The sequence below is a fragment of the Silurus meridionalis genome, chromosome 9, assembly GCF_014805685.1.
Source record: "Silurus meridionalis isolate SWU-2019-XX chromosome 9, ASM1480568v1, whole genome shotgun sequence".
Classification (NCBI taxonomy): domain Eukaryota; kingdom Metazoa; phylum Chordata; class Actinopteri; order Siluriformes; family Siluridae; genus Silurus; species Silurus meridionalis.
In genome coordinates this window covers 16,163,990-16,184,923 of record NC_060892.1, presented here as the reverse complement: position 1 = coordinate 16,184,923, position 20,934 = coordinate 16,163,990, and the positions used below count along the sequence as shown (strand labels likewise).

General features: G+C 36.2%; 1 protein-coding gene across 1 annotated transcript in view; it reads left to right on the top strand.

The window, feature by feature from the left end:
- Positions 1-9,734: 9,734 nt before the first annotated feature.
- phlpp2 (PH domain and leucine rich repeat protein phosphatase 2) overlaps positions 9,735-20,934 on the top strand; it is a 41,341-nt gene continuing 30,141 nt past the window's right edge. The window contains exons 1-3 of the mRNA XM_046857839.1: positions 9,735-10,153; positions 14,555-14,826; positions 17,024-17,157. Coding sequence (XP_046713795.1) covers positions 9,905-10,153; positions 14,555-14,826; positions 17,024-17,157 — 655 coding nt within the window. The 5' untranslated portion in view covers positions 9,735-9,904. The remainder of the gene's footprint in view (positions 10,154-14,554; positions 14,827-17,023; positions 17,158-20,934) is intronic.

Sequence of the window (20,934 nt, the reverse complement as noted above, 5' to 3'; positions counted from 1 at the left end):
CGTTATCCCCTGTTTGTTAAAAGAAATGTCATTGTTTTTGGACTTTGATCTCTGGGGCTCCTTTTTACGCTCGTTGTTGCACCCGCTGCATCGCCCACAGTGTGTGTGTAGGAGAAGGATGATGAAGTTGCTGGGTGTTCATCATACGTGTTGGCTTTTTATTTTGTTTCCCTTCATCACTAAGTTTGACATGCTGATTTGAATCAGTGTCCTGTGTCTTCAAGGAGTGAGTGAATGAGTGAGTGCTGGACTGAAAATAATTATTGATGAATGAAAAAAAAACTTGTAATCTACTACATGGGATATTTTAGACTTATGCTGTGTATAATTGTCTTTGGGTTGGAGAAAATGACTAAGAGAAATAAAAAAATAAAAATAAAAATGCTTAAATAAACATTGGTGTCACTGTTTATTATTTTTGTAATAGATTTGGTTTTATTAATAACCAATTAATATTCAGACAGTTTTTATAATTTGTAGTTTAATTATTAGTCGTGATAGTATTGTATTTTAATTACTACTATTCCTGCCAGTAAGTGAGGCGATGTTTACAGCTGGATGAAGAATGATGTTTATTCTGGAACGTTAGACACTTAAACTTCAGAAGTCTAGACACACAACTTACAAACTGATCAAAATGCCAATTTTCTTTTTTTTTTTTTTTTTTTTTTTTTTTTTAGAACTTTTTAGTTGCTTGGATACAATATACTTACAATTTGTATTTTATTTTTTATCTTATTTTATTTGAACCAACAACCTTCTAATTAGTAATCCAACACCTTGAACAATGAGCTAGCACTCCACCCCTAATTAGCTAATTGGAACCAACTTCACCACATCCTTTGTTGTATAAGTAGTGATACTGCAAAATCTACTCTATTAGAAGGTTAAAGGCACCAATTCCAGTATGGCTTGAGTAAAATATAGAACATAGGGTGATAGAGGGGCTTGAACCCATGACCATCTGATCAGTAACCCAACGCATTAACCACTGAGCTAACGCGCCACCCATGAGCGATCAGTCACTGTACCTAATGCACCAGCATGGCTTTCGTTCCATACTTCAAACCCGTGTAATCCTGTCTGGACTGCGGCTAATTGGAAACAACTTCACTAAAACCTGTGGTGTAAAGACTTCCTGACAATCCTACTTGTGTGAAATTTATTGATATCTTACTGCAAAACTTACTCCATTACACATTATAAGTAACCAAGTCCAGTATGACTTGAGTAAAATATAGAGTATATGGCAATATAGGGGATTGAACACACAACCTTCTGATTAGTACCCCAACACCTTAACTACTGACCTAGCACTACAGCTCTGAGAATGCAGTCACTGTACCTAATGAACCAACATGGCTTCCTTGCCATACTTCAAAACCATGTTATTCTGTCTGGACTGCGGCTAATTGGAACCAACTTCACCACACCCTGTGGTGTAAAGACTTTCGAACAAACCTACTTGTGTAAAAAAAAAAGTATTGATACCTTACTGCAAAACTTACTCCATTACTAACTCGTTTGAACCCATAACCTGCTGATCAGCGATCCAACACCTTAACCACTGAGCTACCAGTCCACTACTTTCTGAGCAGTCCCTGTACCTAATGAACCAACATGGCTTCCATTGCGTACTTCAACACCATGTAATTCTGTCTGGACTGTGACAAATTGGAACCGACTTCACCACACCCTTTGGTGTAATGACTTCTGAACAAATCTCATTGTGTGAAAAGTATTGATATCATACTGCACAACTAACTTTATTACAAGTTATAAGTCACCAATTCCAGTATGATGAGTAAAATGAGGAATATATAGAAAATATGGCTATAGTGGGGTTTGAACACATGACCTTCTGATCAGTAACCCAACATATTAACCAGTGAACTAACAGTCCACTACTTTACAAACAGTCACTGTACATAATGAACCAGCATGGCTTCCTTTGAATACTTCAACATCATTTAATTCTGTCTGGACGGTGACTAAAAGGAACCAACTTCACCACACCCTGTGGTGTACAGACTTCAGAACAAACCTACTTGTGTTAAAAAAAAAAAGTATTGATAACTTATTGCAAAACGTACTTTATTACAAGTTTTAAGTAACCAATTCTAGTAGGACTTGAGTAAAATAAAAAATAATATGGCAACACAGGGGTTTGAACCTATGACCTTCTAATGAGTAACCCAAAAACTTAACTCCTGAGCTAACAGTCCAGTACTTTGAAAGCAGTCACTGTAACCAATGAACCAACATAGCTTCCTTTGCGTACTTTAACACCATGTATTTCTGTCAAGACTGCGACTAATTGGAACCAACTTCACCACACCCTGTGGTGTAAACCGACTTCCGAACAAACCCACTTGTGTAAAAAAGTATTGATACCTTACTGCAAAACTAACTCCATTACAAGTTATAACTCACCAACTCCAGTATGACTTGAGTAAAATATAAAATATATGGCAATAATGGGGTTCAAACCCATGATCTTATTGTTATTTATATTTACTACTACTAAATCTACCTTTAAAATGATTATATTAGTAATAGTAGTAATTTAATTTCAGTATTATTGATGAAATAATTACAATTTTACCAATCACTTATTTTTTTAATCAGATTTTTCTATTTGCTATTTTGACAAATATCAAGTCAAGTTTATTTCTATAGCGCTTTTCACAACAGACATTGTCTCAAAGCAGCCTTACAGAAATCAACAGTCAAGGTGAATGATGTGCATTTATCCCTGATGAGCAGCCGTGGCGACTGTGGCAACTTCCTTAGATGTTATGAGGAAGAAACCTTGAGAGGAACCAGACTCAAAAGGGGAACCATCCTCATTTGGGTGACATCAAGAGTTTGATCATAAATCTTTCAACAATACAAAACACTGGAGAGAGAGAACTAACATGAGCACTGGAGTATAAGATTATAAGTAAATGTTCTTTCTACAGTCTTTGGTATAAAAGTAGGAGCTACTGAGCTCAACATTTGTGATCATCACAGATCCAGCAACAGCTTCTCCATGCCAGAGCCTTTAAACACTCCAGAAGGTCCAATGTCAAAACTCCACACATGTAGTGGGATTCAATTGGCACTGGTACGTCTCTAGATGGTTCAGGATGTTTGCGAGTTCGGCATCTACTTCTTTATCAACAGATATTAAATGAACACCTGACTGTCTCTATTAGAAAGCTTGAAGTGGTCTGTGGATGGATCTTCCAGCAGGACAATTTTTCATATTTTTATATTTTAACATATAAGAAAATGGTTTACAAAAATGGTTTACTGGCCATCAGGGTAAAGTCAATTAAACCCCATAGAAAACCTGTGAGGTTGAACTGGAGAGGAGAATCTATCAGCATAGAAGTTAAAGGATCTGGAGAGATTCATTGTGGAGGACTGACTTTAGATCTCTTTCCATGTCTTCTACAAAAGGAAACCCAAAGCAGTTATCTTTGCAATAGAAGGTCACACAAAGTATTGACTAAAAATGTACATGGATAACACATAAAAAAAAAACAGTAAGAACACATTTTTAGTCTTTTTTTTGTTTAAATTTTCCAAGGGTGCCAATATTAGTGATTGTTATTAGGGTAAATTATTAGGGTCCTCCACACTCGACTGCTAGGTTTTTTGTTGTTTTATTTTTTGTTGTTAATATTGTACTTGTATTGTTATTATTAATAGTAGTAATATTTTTATTTATTCGGCTATTATTACAATAATATTTAACATTTTTAGTACCACATTTTTTTGCCATTACTGATTAAATTATCTTCATGTTACACATTCTACAGTAGGTGTTTATCTAACAACAAAACAGATAGAGAATAAATCACTACAGTGCTTCCCTCTGGTGGTGAATAATGGAGACTGCAGGAAGTCAAGAAATTATGTAATACCATTACAACATAACTGAAAGAATGACAACATAAACCAGTTTGTGTTGTTTTGTAAACATTAAAGTAGACATTGAAATCTTCTATATGATTTGATATGAAATAAAGAAAACAGGCCACGTATGGCCCATAAACCTGAGTCTGTGGAAATGGAGGGACTGTATCAATAAATAGCTGTAATTCCTAAACGGTTAATGCTTTGTTAAACCCCTTGCATTGAAACTGTGGCAACATTATACAATTCTATTATTGTCCAAATACTTATGAACAGAACTGTATAATGTACTAATATAATACACATTTTTGTACTGGGGAGAAACTGTCAGTTTCTCACCACTGTTTAATGTAATTAAGTGTAATTAAAGTTTATATTATTGAATTTTGCAATTTTGAAAATTGACTGTTTTTATGTATAACTGATCAGTAACATTGTCTCATTTTTCAGCTTAATAGGCGACAGTGAGCCTCCTAATACATGCACAAAAAGGATATATACAAAATAATATAACGTCATGGTTGCCTGTGATCATTTCAAGGCAATGGACAATTTCACTGAAGTGATGAAACAACTCTATACTCTTATAGCAAAATAACCCCATAAAAATTCAGCATAATAATTCTGTAAGCAAAATAAAAAGATAGGGCAGGGACTTACTTTAAGAGTTTCTTTTATACAAAATATTGTATTTCGTTGGCAAGCATGATTGTAAAAGATACAGCCCAAATCAAAACAGGCTAAATCTGGCACCGAACCGCTCAAAATAGTGAGCAGAAATAGGTCCAGCACACACCAGCTTCCCTCTCTTAACCTTTTCATGCATACAACAGCATATCTAGATTATTAAATTAATGTTATATTAATTCTTGTTTGTTTATTTGTATTCATGAAATAAAATTGTTATTAAATTTTTATATTAAAAAAAAGGTTCATAAATGAAAACACCAGTGAGGTATTTATAAATGCTATATCAATGTTGCCAAACATATCAGCAGACTCTGTTGATGTTCTTCTTGAAAGTTTTACCTTAAAAGTAAAGATACTATTGATAGTAAAGCTCCAGTAAAGGTCAGGATGATCACTGGCAGACGTAAAGCACCTTGGAGAAACACAACAGCAGTACAGAGCATGAAAAGAACATGCAGAAAAGCCGAACGTATGTGGCGGAAAACAAAACTTGAAGTACATTATAGCATCTATAAGGACAGTCTTCTGGCTTTTAATGTAGAACTAGGCAGAGCTAGACAGACCTTCTTCTAAATTATTATAAACAACAACAGAGAGAGACTAACAAACCCCCCAAATCAATTTTTCTAGTGAAATGCTCTCTGACAACAAATGCAATGAGTTTGCAACCTTTTTCTCTGAGAAGATCAGTAATATCAGAATGGCGATCAATACGGCCTCAAATTGTACTGTGGTCAGTCAGATATCATTACAACAACCTCAGAAATTAGTCATTCTCCCAGAATTTGACATGGACTTGGAAGAACCAGTACAACATCTTAAAGCATCAACTTGCAGCTTTGATAAGCTCCCCACATCCTTTCTCAAAAAGGTACTTAACTGTTTAGAAACTGATCTTGTAAAAATAATAAATACCTCTCTGATCACAGGCACTTTTCCAGAATCGCTAAAAACAGCAGTTGATAAGCCTCTTCTAAAAAAGAGTAACCTAGACAAAACCACACTTAGCAACTACAGACCAATCTCAAATCTTCCTTTTATTGGCAAGATTATTGAAAAGGTTGTTTTTAATTAGCTAAACAAATTCTTAAGCTCAAATTGCTATTTGGACAATTTTCAATCTGGTTTCCGTCAGCACCACAGCACAGAGACGATGCTCATAAAGATAATAAATGATATTTCGTTTCAACTCTAATTCAGGTAAAATAGCACTGCTGGTGCTACTAGATCTTAGTGCTGCCTTTGACACGGTAGATCACACCATACTCTTACATAGACTGGAAAACTGGGTAGGGCTCTCTGGAATGGTCCTAAAATGGTTTAAATCATACTTAAAAGGGAGAGGCTACTATGTGAAAATAGGTAACCATAATTCTGAGTGGACATCCATGACATGTGGAGTCCCACAAGGCTCAATTCTTGCACCGCTTCTGTTTAATTTGTATATGCTTCCACTTGGTCAAATAATGAAAAAGAACCAAATTGCTTACCACAGCTATGCAGATGACACCCAGATATACTTAGCCCTGTCACCTAATGACTACAGCCCCATTGACTCTCTATGTAAGTGCATTGATGAAATTAACAGTTGGATGCATCAAAACTTCCTCCAGTTAAACAAAGACAAAACTGAAGTCATTGTATTTGGAAATAAAAATGAAACTCTCAAGGTTAACACATACCTTGACTCTAGGGGTCTAAAGACACAAAATAAAGTTAGAAATCTTGGGGTAATTTTAGATTCTGACCTTAATTTCAGTAGTCATGTAAAAGCAATTAGCAAATCAGCTTACTACCATCTCAAAAATATTGCCAGAATTAGATGTTTTGTCTCAAGACAGACAGAGAAAAACTTGTTCATGCTTTCATCACCAGCAGGGTGGACTATTGCAATGGACTCCTTACTGGGATCCCCAAAAATACCATTAGACATTTGCAGCTCATACAGAAAGCTGCTGCAAGAATTCTGACCAGAACCAAAAAATCTGAGCACATCACTCCACTGCTCAGGTCCTTATACTGGCTTCCTGTTACATTTAGAATAGATTTTAAAGTATTGTTACTCATTTATAAATCACTTCATGGCTTAGGACCGAAATACATGACCGATATGCTAACTGAATATAAACAGATTACTCAGATCATCAGGATCAGGTCAGTTAGAAATACCAAGGGTTCATTCAAAACGAGGTGCATCAGCATTTAGCTATTATGCCACCTGTAGCTGGAATCAGCTTCCACTTTTTAATCTTTTAAATTTAGATTAAAAACACATCTGTTTAACTCTGCATTTACTGAATGAGTACTGCTTCACATTGACTGCAATTTTAAATTCAAATCACTTTTACTCCTGTTTTATTTTTTTAACATATTTTAAACTGTTTTTATTAACTCACATTTATTTAATTTTAAATTCTTATGTACTGTGTGTATATATATATATATATATATATATATATATATATATATATATATATATATATATATATATATAAAACAAACAAAAACAAACAAACAAACAAACAAACAAAAATATATATATATATATATATATAAAATTGTATTTAAATTTTTTCTCTTATATACTTTTTTTTTTCTCATTTCTATGTAAAGCACTTTGAATGACCTCTGTGTATGAACTTTGCTATACAAATAAACTTGCCTTGCCTTATAAAACAAATAAAAATTATTAAATATTTTTGGATAAAAAACACATTCAATAATAATAATAATAATAATAATAATAATAATAATAATAATAATAATAATAATAATAATAATAATAAATGTTAATGCATTCATGGGAGTCTGGACAATGACAAGATTTAGATAAAGACATGCAGTTATAAACAGTTAAAAGAGCTACAGAAATCAGGATAACGTTGTTCTTGAGTGATGAACGGGTGGACATTAGAACATTTAATATTTTCTTTAAAACCTCCTTAAAAAAACATTACGCATTAAATGGTGAAAGATTAAGATATTTACATGGTAATAAAACAATATTATATCTGCAATTCTTGAGGTAAACTTTTGCAAGAAGCATGCGTGATTAAAATAATTCTAATTAGTCCAGATGAGGCCTGGTCTTACATATTTAAAGGAGCCAAAAGACATATCACAAAAAGTAGAATGCAGGTTATGCAACTTGGAGAATATATTTCAGCTAAAAGCGCTTGAGCAGGACAGCACTCTCAGCATCTCTAACAGCCCACAATGCTGGTCAAGTGACACTGCAGCTTAATTCTGGTCTGGTTGAAAAAAAACCCACACTGTTATATATGAGTTAGGAAGCCCCAGAGAAATCAGTGTGGATCAAAACTTGCAGGGTCTTTGAATTAGATATTTTCAGTTCAATTTGATTGTATTTGTATAGCACTAAACAATGAAGATTTTGACAAAAGCAGCTTTACAGAAATAAATAGACTGAGAATCTAAACTTTTAATTACGTAATGTATATCTATAAGTGTATGCCTAACAAAGAAGCCAGAGGCGAAGAGGTAATGAGGAAAAAACTCCCTGAGACAAAATTAGGAAGAAACCATGAGAGAAACCAGACTTCAAATGGAACCCATCCTTATTTAGGTGATACCAGGTTTTCATGCATTAAGTCAAATCTGCTGAAGTAATCAACTGTTCACTGCTGGGGACTTGACTGCATAACTGTTCATGGTAATTGTAGTCTTAAGTTATCTTAAGGGTCTTTAGGCTGCCATTGTGGAGCCATCCTCAGCAATAGTTAATGAGAACACCATCCAGAAGCAGGGCATCCAGATGGATTTATTTTGTAGATGCCTTTTAGAGCCTTTGATGGCATCAATACAGAATTCATTAATAAGTTATTACAGAGTTCTAGTGTGGGCTACATCTTCGGTTTCTCTTTGACTCTGTTTTTTAATAAGAATGATTTTACGTAGAGACCTTGAGTTCCTGTGCCCCTGCACCAATCACCCGGTAGGCAAGTTTGGTAATCTATGGGCTACATTATAATAACAGCAAAAAGATCGAACCAAATAGAATGGGGTGCTGAAAAACATCACATGTTTTATTATTGAAGTTTATCCCTAATGAGCAAGGTGGTGGTAACAGTGGCATGAAAAAAACTCCCTGAGGTCGTGTGAGGAAAAAACCTTGAGAGGAACCAGGCTCAGATGGGAACCCATCCTAATCTGGGTAACAGAATGTCCATTTGTTCCATCATTGTCAAAGGTATTAACTGATTACTGATAAGCACTTCCATGCAAAACTGTAGCCCTCAATCATTGTAACAGACTGTTTATATTAATTAAAGTCTAAATTCATTCTCATGTTTCTTGAGTTTAATCTTCCACATTAACCTCATGGATCTTGGACTGTTTTTATGCAAGTGGTCAGTGGAAAATTCAGGCACAGAAAGAGAGAGAAAGAGAGAGAGAAAGAGAGAGAGAGAGAGAACGAGAGCATGTGTATGTGAGAGAGAGAGATTCGTATTTTTGATTACAAGGAATAACAATGTTAACTTATGATTCATTAATTATATGATTAGGGATCAAGTAAGGACTCTGGCAAGACTAGCTATGACAGCATAATTAAAAGGGAAAGCCAGAAGATAACATAAACATGAGGGAGCTCATCTCACCACCACCAACAAACTTGAGACAACAGCATCCAAACATCCCAGTTCACCAAAACACTCTTTAAACATGATCCCTACAGATCTGACATTTCACTTGAGAAAACCTATTAACAAAATGCTTTAATAAACAAAAATGGGTGTAATAGTTACAGATCCCAAACCTTCACCCATAACATTTGACCCTTCTTTAAATTCGTATATTACGCGTACCCATGTTTTCCTGCCTCCAAAATATCGACATCGAAAACAATGTTCATTTGCTGCCCAATATATTTCACCACCTGGTGCCAGGTGCCAGTTTAACCAGACAATCTCTTCAGTCATCTTTTTAAGGAGTGACTGGTGTAATCCGAACCTGAAACATTTTGGGACACATTTGGGCGTTTTTAGATACAAGAAAGAAAAAAAATGGAAAGAGTGCATCAGATAGACGGAGGTCGGATGGCTTATGAATATTAATAATAGAAAACAGACTGGCCCCGCCCCTTATGTTTATTCATCGTGAGATCTGACAGCAGAGAGAGAAAGTGCGAGAGAGAGAGAGAGAGAGAGAGATTCTCAGTGCACATTATGGCGTCTCACCGAGTCGGGATGGGGTTTTTCCGCCGCCTCCTGTGTCGGAATTCAGCAGGCGACGTTGCGTGTGGGATTTCTGCGGCCGAGACGCCACGCAGCGTGTAGGGCGAGACGACATGAAGGACGAGGAGAAAAGCGCCGAGCGAAAGAGCAGCGCCGGTGCGGAGGAGGGGCGGAGCGGGAGCGGCTCGGGGACGTGGCCGAGCCCGGGGCTCCGAGAAGCGGCGTCGATACGCGTGTCGAGCCGAGGAGGAGGCGGAGGAGGTGGTGTTGAAGGAGGAGGAAGCGCCGCTGCTGCTCCTGCTTCTTCTTCTTCTTCGGTTTCTTCTGCGAATGCGACTGCTGCAGGGATCCGGGTTTTAAAGGTAGGGCTCGGTCCCTATTCTGCCTGTTCTTTTAGTCTATAGCACGACCATTTCTATCATTTTGTCATCATCCTCTGATCAAGACTTAATTCTGGATCCTACTCATAAACCATGGCATTCATATTTCTATTGATCACATCAATCAGACATACATTTACACCTGTTTTTTTTTTTTTTTCTGTGCGAGGTTTTAATAAGGATCTTTATTGATTAAACTTATTATTCCTTTAACCTGTTAGCTCTTCTCTAAAGCCTCAAAACCCACCAGAGAGCTGACATCATCATTCAGGCCTTCACCCTAATTCACCATTAGTGATAGGTTTAAATAAAGATTGTTGCATTGTTGCATGGTGTTGCATTGAGTGCCATCCTGCATGTGATGGATCAGATTAGACCTGAGGGAGATAAGGGTTGGTGAGAACACGCACCTATATCGGGGTGGTCACTTGAAATCCCACACACCACCACCTTGGTTTGACTAAGAAAAAGAAAACTTGTTAGGAATTGAAGTGGTCTAAGCCTCTTTCTGTGTCTATGCCCACCCTAATTGCTACTCTATAGGTAAAAATAACATGATTCTAGAACCTGCAGGGAGAATAGTGGCCAAGAATGCACATTAAGGGGTAAATCTCACTGATCAGCACCCAGCATTTCTGGGAAAAATGATTGGTTGCTGGGATTTGCTGGTGGCCACTATTCAGTGTGTCTTTGCCCATCCTAACTGCCACCCTATGGTTAAACCTGGACACACCTCTAATACCTGCAGGACAGAAGATGGGCAAGAACACCTAAATGACTTTAAAAGAGAAAAAGATTAATTATTGTTGCCATTAAACGCTATCAGATGCCTGTTTTTTTTTAGAATACTATTCAAATGTGTATAATATTTTCATATAATTAATCCTTACAAGCAATATATTCACATTTGTTTCTTTTACATGTATATTCTACATTTGTAAAAGTATTTGTCTAATTCATTCTTGTAGCTCTGATAAAATATTTTTTATAATATTCATTCTTGTTTTGGAACAGTATTATAGCCCCATTAATATTCCTATTTGTTAGCAAAAAAAGATCACACCATATTTTTCAAAGAATTGCACCCACTAGATGATGATTTTTCATTAGACATCAAACTTTATTCTGCAAAAATCTAATCAGTGCATTGATACACAAATCACAGTGAATAGAAAAACATTATTATTATTATTATTATTATTATTATTATTATTATTATTATTATTATGACACAATAAAGATGTTTAAAATAATCAAGTCCTGAACATGACTCATGAAGTTTGATGATATTGTTAAACTGGTCGATATATGATACAATATGATTATATGATCTCAATCGATATGATGTCAGCAGGTGTCAGCGCTTTTATAATGGCACACAGTGTCATTTTATTCCTCGCAGTTTCATTTCTCTTTTACTTGTAAATGTGTAGTCAAATCTCTAAACATATTGATTTTCAAATTCATTTCACAAATTCTCTTTAATTACTGAAGCAAAACTCTGCTGGGCAAAGTATTGTGACAGATGTTAAGTATCATATATATGTTGGAGCCTAATAAAGATTAACTGGCCATGTCTCTGAAATGTACATTATTATTATTATTATTATTATTATTATTATTATTATTATTATTGTTGTTGTTGTTGTTGTTACTATTATCATCATCATCATTATTATCAAGTTTTTAATAATAATAATAATAATAATAATAATATGTATACAGTACCAATGTATATAGTATCAATCAGTTTTAAAACACCTTGTCCTTCAGTGTTTTTCATTCTTTTTTTTTTATTTTCAACATTACAAGTGAAGACACCCAAACAACATAACAAATATGGAATTATATACTAAACAAAAACATGTTAAACAACATAGAATGTTTTATATTTTAGATTGTCCCAAGTAGCTACATTTAGCTTTGAAGCTTGGCAGCTTTTTGCCTTCTTATTGTGCTTGTGCAGAGGAAAGGCTGAATGGAGAGTCAATAGCCCTATTAGTGCTACTACAACTACTGTACAAATCCATATTATGGCAAGAAACACATTAGGTTAATAGAACAGTCCTTTAAGGTTTTTAAGTCCTTTACTTTAAGAAATAAAAGTCAGTCAATCCAAAAAATCAAAAGAAATTTAAATGTATTTAAATTGTCACCAAATCTATTTTACTATGCTCTCATGAGGACTGTCCCAGAAAAGGAAGACCAAGAGCTACCTCTGCTGCAGAGGATAAAAGTATTAGAATTTTACCAGCCTCAGAAAACTGCATATTGACATAAATTCTTCTTAGACTCAAGTAGCAGACATTTTTAACATCCACTGTTAAAAGCAGACTGCGTGATTCAGGCATGCATGAATTCAGTACTTCAGAAGAATAACAGAAAAGGCTTGCTTGGTCCAAGAAACACCAGGAATGGACATTGGATCAGTGGAAAACTGTCCTTTGGTCTTCTGGAGATCAAAATTCAGATTTTTGGTTCTACCTACCATGTCTTTGTTAGATGTAGAGAGGGTAAATGGATGGTTACTGAATGTGTGGTTCCCACTGTGAAGCATGGAGGAAAAGGTGTGATGATGTCGAGGTGCTTTGCTGGTGACACTGTTGGTGATTTTAGTCAAAATTGAGGGCACACTTAACCAGCATGGCTACCACAGCATTTTGCAACGACATGCCATCCCATCTGGTTTGCATTTAGTGGAGCATGATTTGTTTTCCAACAGGACAATGACCCCAGACACACCTCTAGTTCATGTGTCCGGTTTGGGATGAGTTGAACGGGAGAGTGTAGGAAAAGCAGCCAACAAGTACCCAACACCACTGGAAACTCCTTTAAGATTGTCCCATACATAATTCCATAGGTGTTCTTACATAGTTTAGAAGTCTTCAGATTTAAGGTACATTGTTAAAAAACAAACCCAAAAAATAAAAAAATAAAAACCCAGAGGAAAAAGGTGTGTTCAAACTTTTGACTGGTACTGTATGTATGTATGTATGTACATACATACGAACACATAATACACACACACACACACACACACACACACACACACACACACACACACACACACACACACACACACAGTATATTAGGTGATGACTATTGACTGTGAGTCAGATATGATACAGCTTTACTTGATAGAGCTTTATGTTTGTGTGTGTCTGTGTGGTGTGTGTCTGTTAGTGTGGCTATAGGAAATTTTTAGTGTTGTTTGGTGGGTACTGAAGGGGAAAAAATGCTCACCTCAGTGGGAGTTTGATTTCATCAGGCTGAGTAATGACCTCACACCGGCCTCCTGTGTCTGAATCAGGCGTGACTCGTGCCTCTCGTCTCAGCGTTTGTGCTCTGTGTAAATATTTACGTCTCTGCAGCAAGAAAAGCAAGAGCTGCTGGTACTAATGCGGGTGAAGGGACCTGTCATGACCCAGAATTCAGAACTTGTAGTCACTCGTCTGTTTTATGTTACTAAGATGGTCGGTTGTATTGAATTCGGGATTGTGATTGGTCAGAAGGTTTTGACTGATTTTGTCTGACAGTAGTGAAGCTGCTGGTTTATACACTAATGTGATTTTTATAAGACATTATTATTATTTCTTTAGCACCAGCTCGTTCACAGGGACTCGTTCAGTGGCCATGTCATTTTTCTGTTTAGTGTTTATTAAAGGAGTCTCCAATGTCAGCACTTTATAATGGTCAGTGAAAGTGGGAGTGATTTCAATACAGAGGATTTGACTGGAGGAAAATAATTGGAGGAAAAAAGAGTGAAAAGTTGCTCCTTTATGTGATCACTAGTTGATATTTGTATTTACTTAGTTATTTACTTGTTATGTGCATTTTACTTCAGGAATGAACAAACATTCTGTGTGTGTTTTTGTCATATTTTGAGATAAAAACAACAATTACCATTTTTCTGGAAATAAGCTAGTAATGGATGTATTTTCCTTTAACTCAATATCTAAAATGAAAATACATTATGCATTTTAAAAGATAATGCTCTGATTGAAAGTAAATATTTTGAATGCCTGAGCTAAACAAAAAATTAATTAAAAAGGTTTTATAATTAAGCAAACAAAATCAACAGCAAAAACAAAAACTTAGATTTCTAAGGCTAAAGACGGTTTGTAGTTGCTATAACTTTGGGAAAACTCACAGTTGTTTCACAGAGGTACCAAGTAGACACTTTAGGTCAGAACGCTTCAGGTTGTCTTGCTAGTAACTCCGTTTCATTCATCCCACCCTGATGTTGAAAATACCCTGATTTGCTGTAAAAAAAATATCTGTTTAATTTCCTCTAGCTTACCTTCTTATTAGATATTTCCAAATAATTATTTTACATTTCCTCGCATTTGTGGTCTCACCCCTGTCTTTCCTCCTGTGTCTCAGCGTAACATGAAGCGTAACGGCAGCCGGGCCTGTGTGAGCAGGAAGACACGATTTGGCTCCCGTGAGAGGGACTGGCTAAAGGGCGATGCCCAGCGTGGGTGTGTATGTCTATATGGAGCCACCGAGGTTGTGACCCCGGGACCCCAAACTTCGTCCACAACCCAGCCCGACCTCAGACTGGTACTCTGTTCCACCAGCACTACAGCAGAGGAGCTGTGTGCTCAACGTCATGGCCAGGGCCTCTACCTGCAGCTGCACGGAGACCTGATCCGGTAACACACACACACACACACACACACACACACACACACACACACACACACACACACAGAGAATTGAGCAGTATAAATCTTGGCTTGTTGGTGAATGTACTGTACCACATGCTTCTGGAACAATCTAAGCTGTAACTAATCCTTTCTGTGTGACTTCATCAATTCACAACTCCAACTCCACCCACTCCCAAGCCTCCTAACTACTTATCTGTTCACATATCAATCAGAGGCTAATAAATTGCATGGTATCACAACATGTCTTATCATGTTGTTGCATATTCTGTTGTATCATCATATTGTTACCTTACTTTCCAAACCACTGATCATATAAGCTTTCTCGATACAAGCTAACTGATGTAGCTAATGCTCTTCATTTAAAACCAAATCGTGTTAACTTCAACATTCAACAAAACCAAGGAAACATCAACACAGATTCAGAATCAGAAACCCCCTGATTGATTCATAGTGAAGCTTCTCATTTAGGAAATAAAAATATATTATTGGTACGTTCGTAGTTATAAGAATTAAAAGAACACATTTAGTATGACACTTTTGTGTGGAATGTTTGTCTGGTGTGTGAGGATGCAGGTACTGCAGTCGGTTTTCGTCACTCACGCCCACCTCACTATAGTGCTGTTTAAAGCATGAGTCATTACTGTGCCGTTTTTATAGGTTTTGTCACAGTTTGGGTAAATGATGGCAAAATTTCATTCCAGCTTCCGAATGTGTGTAAATTTGTGCACCCTCAGGAACAGGAGTGTTACGTGACAACCTGTGTTGCTTTATAAGGTGTGTCAGACAGGCAGATATATGGACACAAACACAGACACACCCAAGACTTCCCTCTTTCTGTTTATGACGGGAATCACATATTCTGCAGTTTCCCAGAAGGTGCCTCAGGAGTTGATCAGAGAGACCCTTTATATCAAGGGACATTTGAGGGATGTGTATGTGTTTGTCTGTGTTTCCACATGGTAAACCTTGAACAACAAAAAAAAGAAAAAAATCTGCTTAATTCAGGGGCATATCTATGCATTCAACCTCATTTCAAATGCCACGGATGAATGTAAAGAATATGAATGTATATGCAAACTAGGGAACCCGCTTTGTTTGAACGTTGCCATTTTCTAATGGTCATGTATATCTCACAGCAGCTAAACCCTGTCAGTATATCATGTTAGCTTGTTAGCAAAACAGCCAGCATCTAAGATAGCTATCTGGCTGTATAGTTTAACACAAAGGTTCTGTAGATAAATGTTTTAATGTACGATTTCATATGTATTTAGTGACATCACAATCTCAGCAAAATCATAGCTCTGTTCTGATCAGAAAATCAGAATCAGCATACAGGACATGTTATACATCATTTTTTGTGCTTTAAGGCACAAAACTAAAGAGTTTAGAGAATTTCAGTAAAGCTAATGATTATCCTTAACTCATACAATTTAAAGAGAAATACTGGAGAAGTGGAGGGATATAAATAGGATTTTTGTACACATGAGTATGCTTTGAATTTCTACACATGTGCTTCCACAGAGCAAAGAGCAGTCAATGCAAAATAATATATAATGGTAGTTTAAGGGCAGTCTGACCTCAGTAAACATTTACAGTATGTGACTATAAAACATAAACACAATGACACAACAGGGAAGTTCTGGTGCAACAGTAAACCTTTTTAATGCAGTTCTATTTAATTTCACTGGAACAAATCCATAAAAAGTAGTTCCGGTTACTTTCATGAAGGAAATGTGCTTCTAGAAACGTCTTTAGCTGAAGAATTTAACTGATTTCTACAATACAACAATACATCGGGTTTTAAAACCTACCACTAAAAACACTTCAAGATCTGCACTAGACTTACTTTAACATCTGCTCTAAGACACACTAGACAGACTTCTGCCCAATCATTTGACCACTGATGTGATGGAGTTTTACATCTACCCTTAGACAGTCTTCAACATTTAGGCCTTTTACTTGCTTTAACTTCCTTAGGCACCCTTTATGAATGAATATTTTGTGAATTAATTGAACACTTCCTATAAAATTAAAATGCACACAGTAAATACACAATTTGACGAAGGTATCTTGAAAAATCAATAAGTTAAGATTATGTACATTTGTTAGGTATCACAGACGTCTCACAAGGAGGAAATGAGGTGCATTTGATTTTTGGTCAAACTTTTTTGTGACTCATTAGGAGGCTGGATCCATCTGAGCGTCCTCTTCAGATGGTGTACGATTATCTGACCACTATGGGCTATGAAGATCCTATGCGGGTCCAGCAGGAAGCAGCAAACTCAGACCTCAGCTGCATGATTCGCTTCTATACCGGTGAGTGTGTTCTACCCCTAACTCAGTGTGGCTCTTTTATAATAAAATAAACCCTGCAATGTTTTGTAATGAAGCAAAGGCACTGTGTTTCATTTTCTTATACTTTATTCATAAATAGAAAAAAAATTATTGAATCTATTTAAAGTAACAAACTTGGAACGTCTGTGAAACTAGTTAATTCCTGTTTTCACTTACCTTATAGCAGCTATAAACAGTCTTTTACACAGCCCTGTTCTTCTCTTTCTTGAATAGAAACACACACATCGTGTCTTGTTACTAAGTAACAACAAAAGCATAAAAACATCTCTGTCCTGAAAATTGTAAAATTGTAGTTACAGCTTTATTAATGACGGTTACAATGATGCTGACACTGTAGACTCATTCCACAAATTTGAAATTAATTTATAAAAAATAAGCTACTCCTCAAAGCAAACTGGTAAAAGCCTGGACTTAGATGCGGTTTAGAAACTTAGTACCTGGAACACCATCTAGTTTCACCTTCATTTACAAAACATGGTCGTTTTGGGACCTCTTCCATTACATTACCTCCGTCTGACAGAAGGTCAGTCATTTTGCAGTTTGACAGACTCTAATGCTCCTCCTACAAAAGATCTCAATGATTTAAAATAGCAATTTTTGATATTTTAAACGGTGTTGCCATTGTGATGCTACAATACATAACCTGAAAATGTCACATAATTTTATTTTTGGTCATGCAGATTGACTCAAAGTTCACATGTATGTTCAGTGATGTCACTTAATCATATCCCTTGGTGCTATATTATATTTAGCAATAGAACTGTACTATTCAGGACAATTTGCTTATTTCTCTACAGTTCTATTATTTATCCTATGTTTTTGTTGTTCATTGCGCATTCATCATTATCATTATCACCATCTGTGCCACCACTGATCTTGTCTTTTCTACTTTCTATCTTCGTTACTTATTGTTGAAAATGCTGGAAAATCAGCACTGATCATATGACTCGATCGTGGAAATGTTTTAAAACCGAGGCCTATGCGCTGTACATTGAGTTCTTATTTTCTTATTGTTTATCGGTCTTAGTTTTTACCCGAGTGTGCAGCAGCAGCAGCTGTGTGATTCACAGATCAATGTTGAGAGAGATGAGAGAACACAGAACACACTGCTGGAGTGTGACTTTCACCAGTTTAGCACACAGATGTGTGGAAATTCCCTGCAGGCTTTATTCGAACATCGAAGTTCGGGCTTGTATTTGGGTATTTCTTTTCACATTTGACAAAATGACAACTAAACAGCTGAAAAAGAATTTCCCAAGCACAAACCTCTTCCACAAATGCAGCTCAGCCATTGGAAATGCTTCAGCTAACACTAACAAACCCTCTAAATTTACATTAACTCTCATTACGTATGTCCTGATTGAATGGCTAATGAATTTTCATACTGAAATTCATTCATGATCATTTATATATATTCATACAAACTCAAAGATAAAAGCACATCATGCAAGGCAGTGATGGAGTCGGGTAACATGGGCTTTGTGTGACTCCACCTCTTTAGAGCTGACATGCAGAAAGATGGCATCACACAGGGATAGTGCACTTGGTTTTAAAATGATGTGTGCTGAAGCCATGGACACACACACACACACACACACACACACACACACACACACACACACACACACTCTCACGCACACACGCCCACACATGCTGAGCAGGTCTAACGATCCTCGTAAAGCAGTTGAGAGGATTTTGTTTGAGATAAAAAGGAGAAACAGGGGACCTGATATTCTGTCAGGCAGCTCCTATTAATAACCAGACTGAAATCTGATCAGATTGAAGAATAGAATTATGAAAAACAAGCTAATGACATAATCAGAAACCCTAATATCTTTTAGTTTGATGAATACATGAACTCTTTTTTAATTTACCAGCTGTTATTGCATTTAGAGCCTCTTGAACTTAGTTAGACAGAAAAACGAAGCATATCATATTATTGAAAAAGCTCAAAACATAAACCCCTTAAAGTTAAACTTACAGCATTACCTCTAACTGTTACAAACCAACGACACTGGTCTCTTCTTCCACAAATGAAAAATAAAAATCTCGCTACTGAAAAATAAAAATCTCCCTACTAATTAACGATTATACAATATATTTTTTTAAATATATGATTAGCCGATCGTGTCTAAAGAGACGACTAAGTATTAAAACAAGCATATTATATTCTATAGATAGAAAATTAATCAACACCTTCTGACCAATCAAAATAGAGAATACAGCAGCGCTTTTGCATATAATGATATAATGTCTAGCTTAATGGGTTATGGAGAAGGAAGAAAACTTTATTATACAGGAGAATTGTGTGTGTGTAGGGGTGGAGAGGGTAAGTCGGAGCAGCTGTCCCTCCGAGGGGAAGTGAGACTCAAGATCTTGCTAGTGTTCCTTTAGAGGTCTGACAGCGGTCTGTCGGAAATAAATCATCTTTAGGCCTGGCTTTGGCCTTTTAATGAGATATTGATCTTACAGAACATTGAGAGAAAATGAAAACGAAATACAGGGTGTGTGTGTGTGTGTGTGTGTGTGTGTGTGTGTGAGCATGAGAGAAAGAGCAATAGAGACAGAAAGGAAGTAAAGGGCTTAAAGGTGTTACTCTTGGATACATACGGATGTCTGGAAGATGGGAGATCTTCTCCTCTGTCTGGAGCTGAAACCTGTGTAACTGAGAGTTTATCCTCATTTGGTGAGGAGGAGAAGAGACTTAAGATCATCACGATTCGAGTGCACTTTTTATTTTATCTCTTTTATACGAGCCACATCATTAGTCAGCATTTTATACTGGACTGGATTTATTTTTTCCCCTATGAATGCGAGATTTATTTCAGAAATATCAACCTTCTGAAATGATCGGCTACAGTGGCATCATCATCATCATCACTATAATCTTCTTGCATACTTGAGGATTAACAAGGATCAAGTTAACAATTTCTGCTCAGAAAAGATGAAAAAAATGAATGAAAAAATTCTGTTTTTGGTTTTAAATCTTATAGGCTTGAGAATGGCATGTAAAGCGCATTATAATTATGCACTATACATATACTGTACATTTTAATAATTAATACAATTTTCATTTTGATTTTTACCAAATATTATGTGAATGACATGAGGAAGTACTTTGACTTTTCCACTGTCTTATTGTCCTCGATGTTTGCTTTTCTTGCTCACGTGCTCAGTGCATAAAAAAAGCATTGCATGCTTTTTATGAAAAGACAAAACTGTGACAAAACACATGCAGGACTTTTGTGAAAACTGCCACATTCCATTAGCCTTGCAGACGCTTCCTGTAATGTTATATTATCTGTCAAACAGGTTCTTTGGAATCTTTGTAACAAAAATACCTAAAGCAAAAAGAAACACGAAAGTAGTATAATTAATACGAGCTCTTTTATCTTTAAAGACTTACTCATATGATTAAGTGCTCTGATAGGAACTCAGACGTGCGTTGGATGTAAATAAGTCTTGGTTTGGCTGGAGTCAGTTTTGCTATAGACTCAGACAAAATAGTGGTACTAGTGATGAACTCAAGCATCACTTCCTTTTCCACTAAGTGACGTTGTTGTTCAGGTCATACAAGATTCTCATTATTTTATGAAGGCGTGATATCTCAGGAACAATTGGTTGAATCAATTATATCTTTTAGATGATCTGGTTAGATTATAGAATTAATCCAAACAAGATCAAGGTCCCATCAAGGTCAAATGTCTTTCATAGCTTCCTTTATGTTAGAAGCATGTT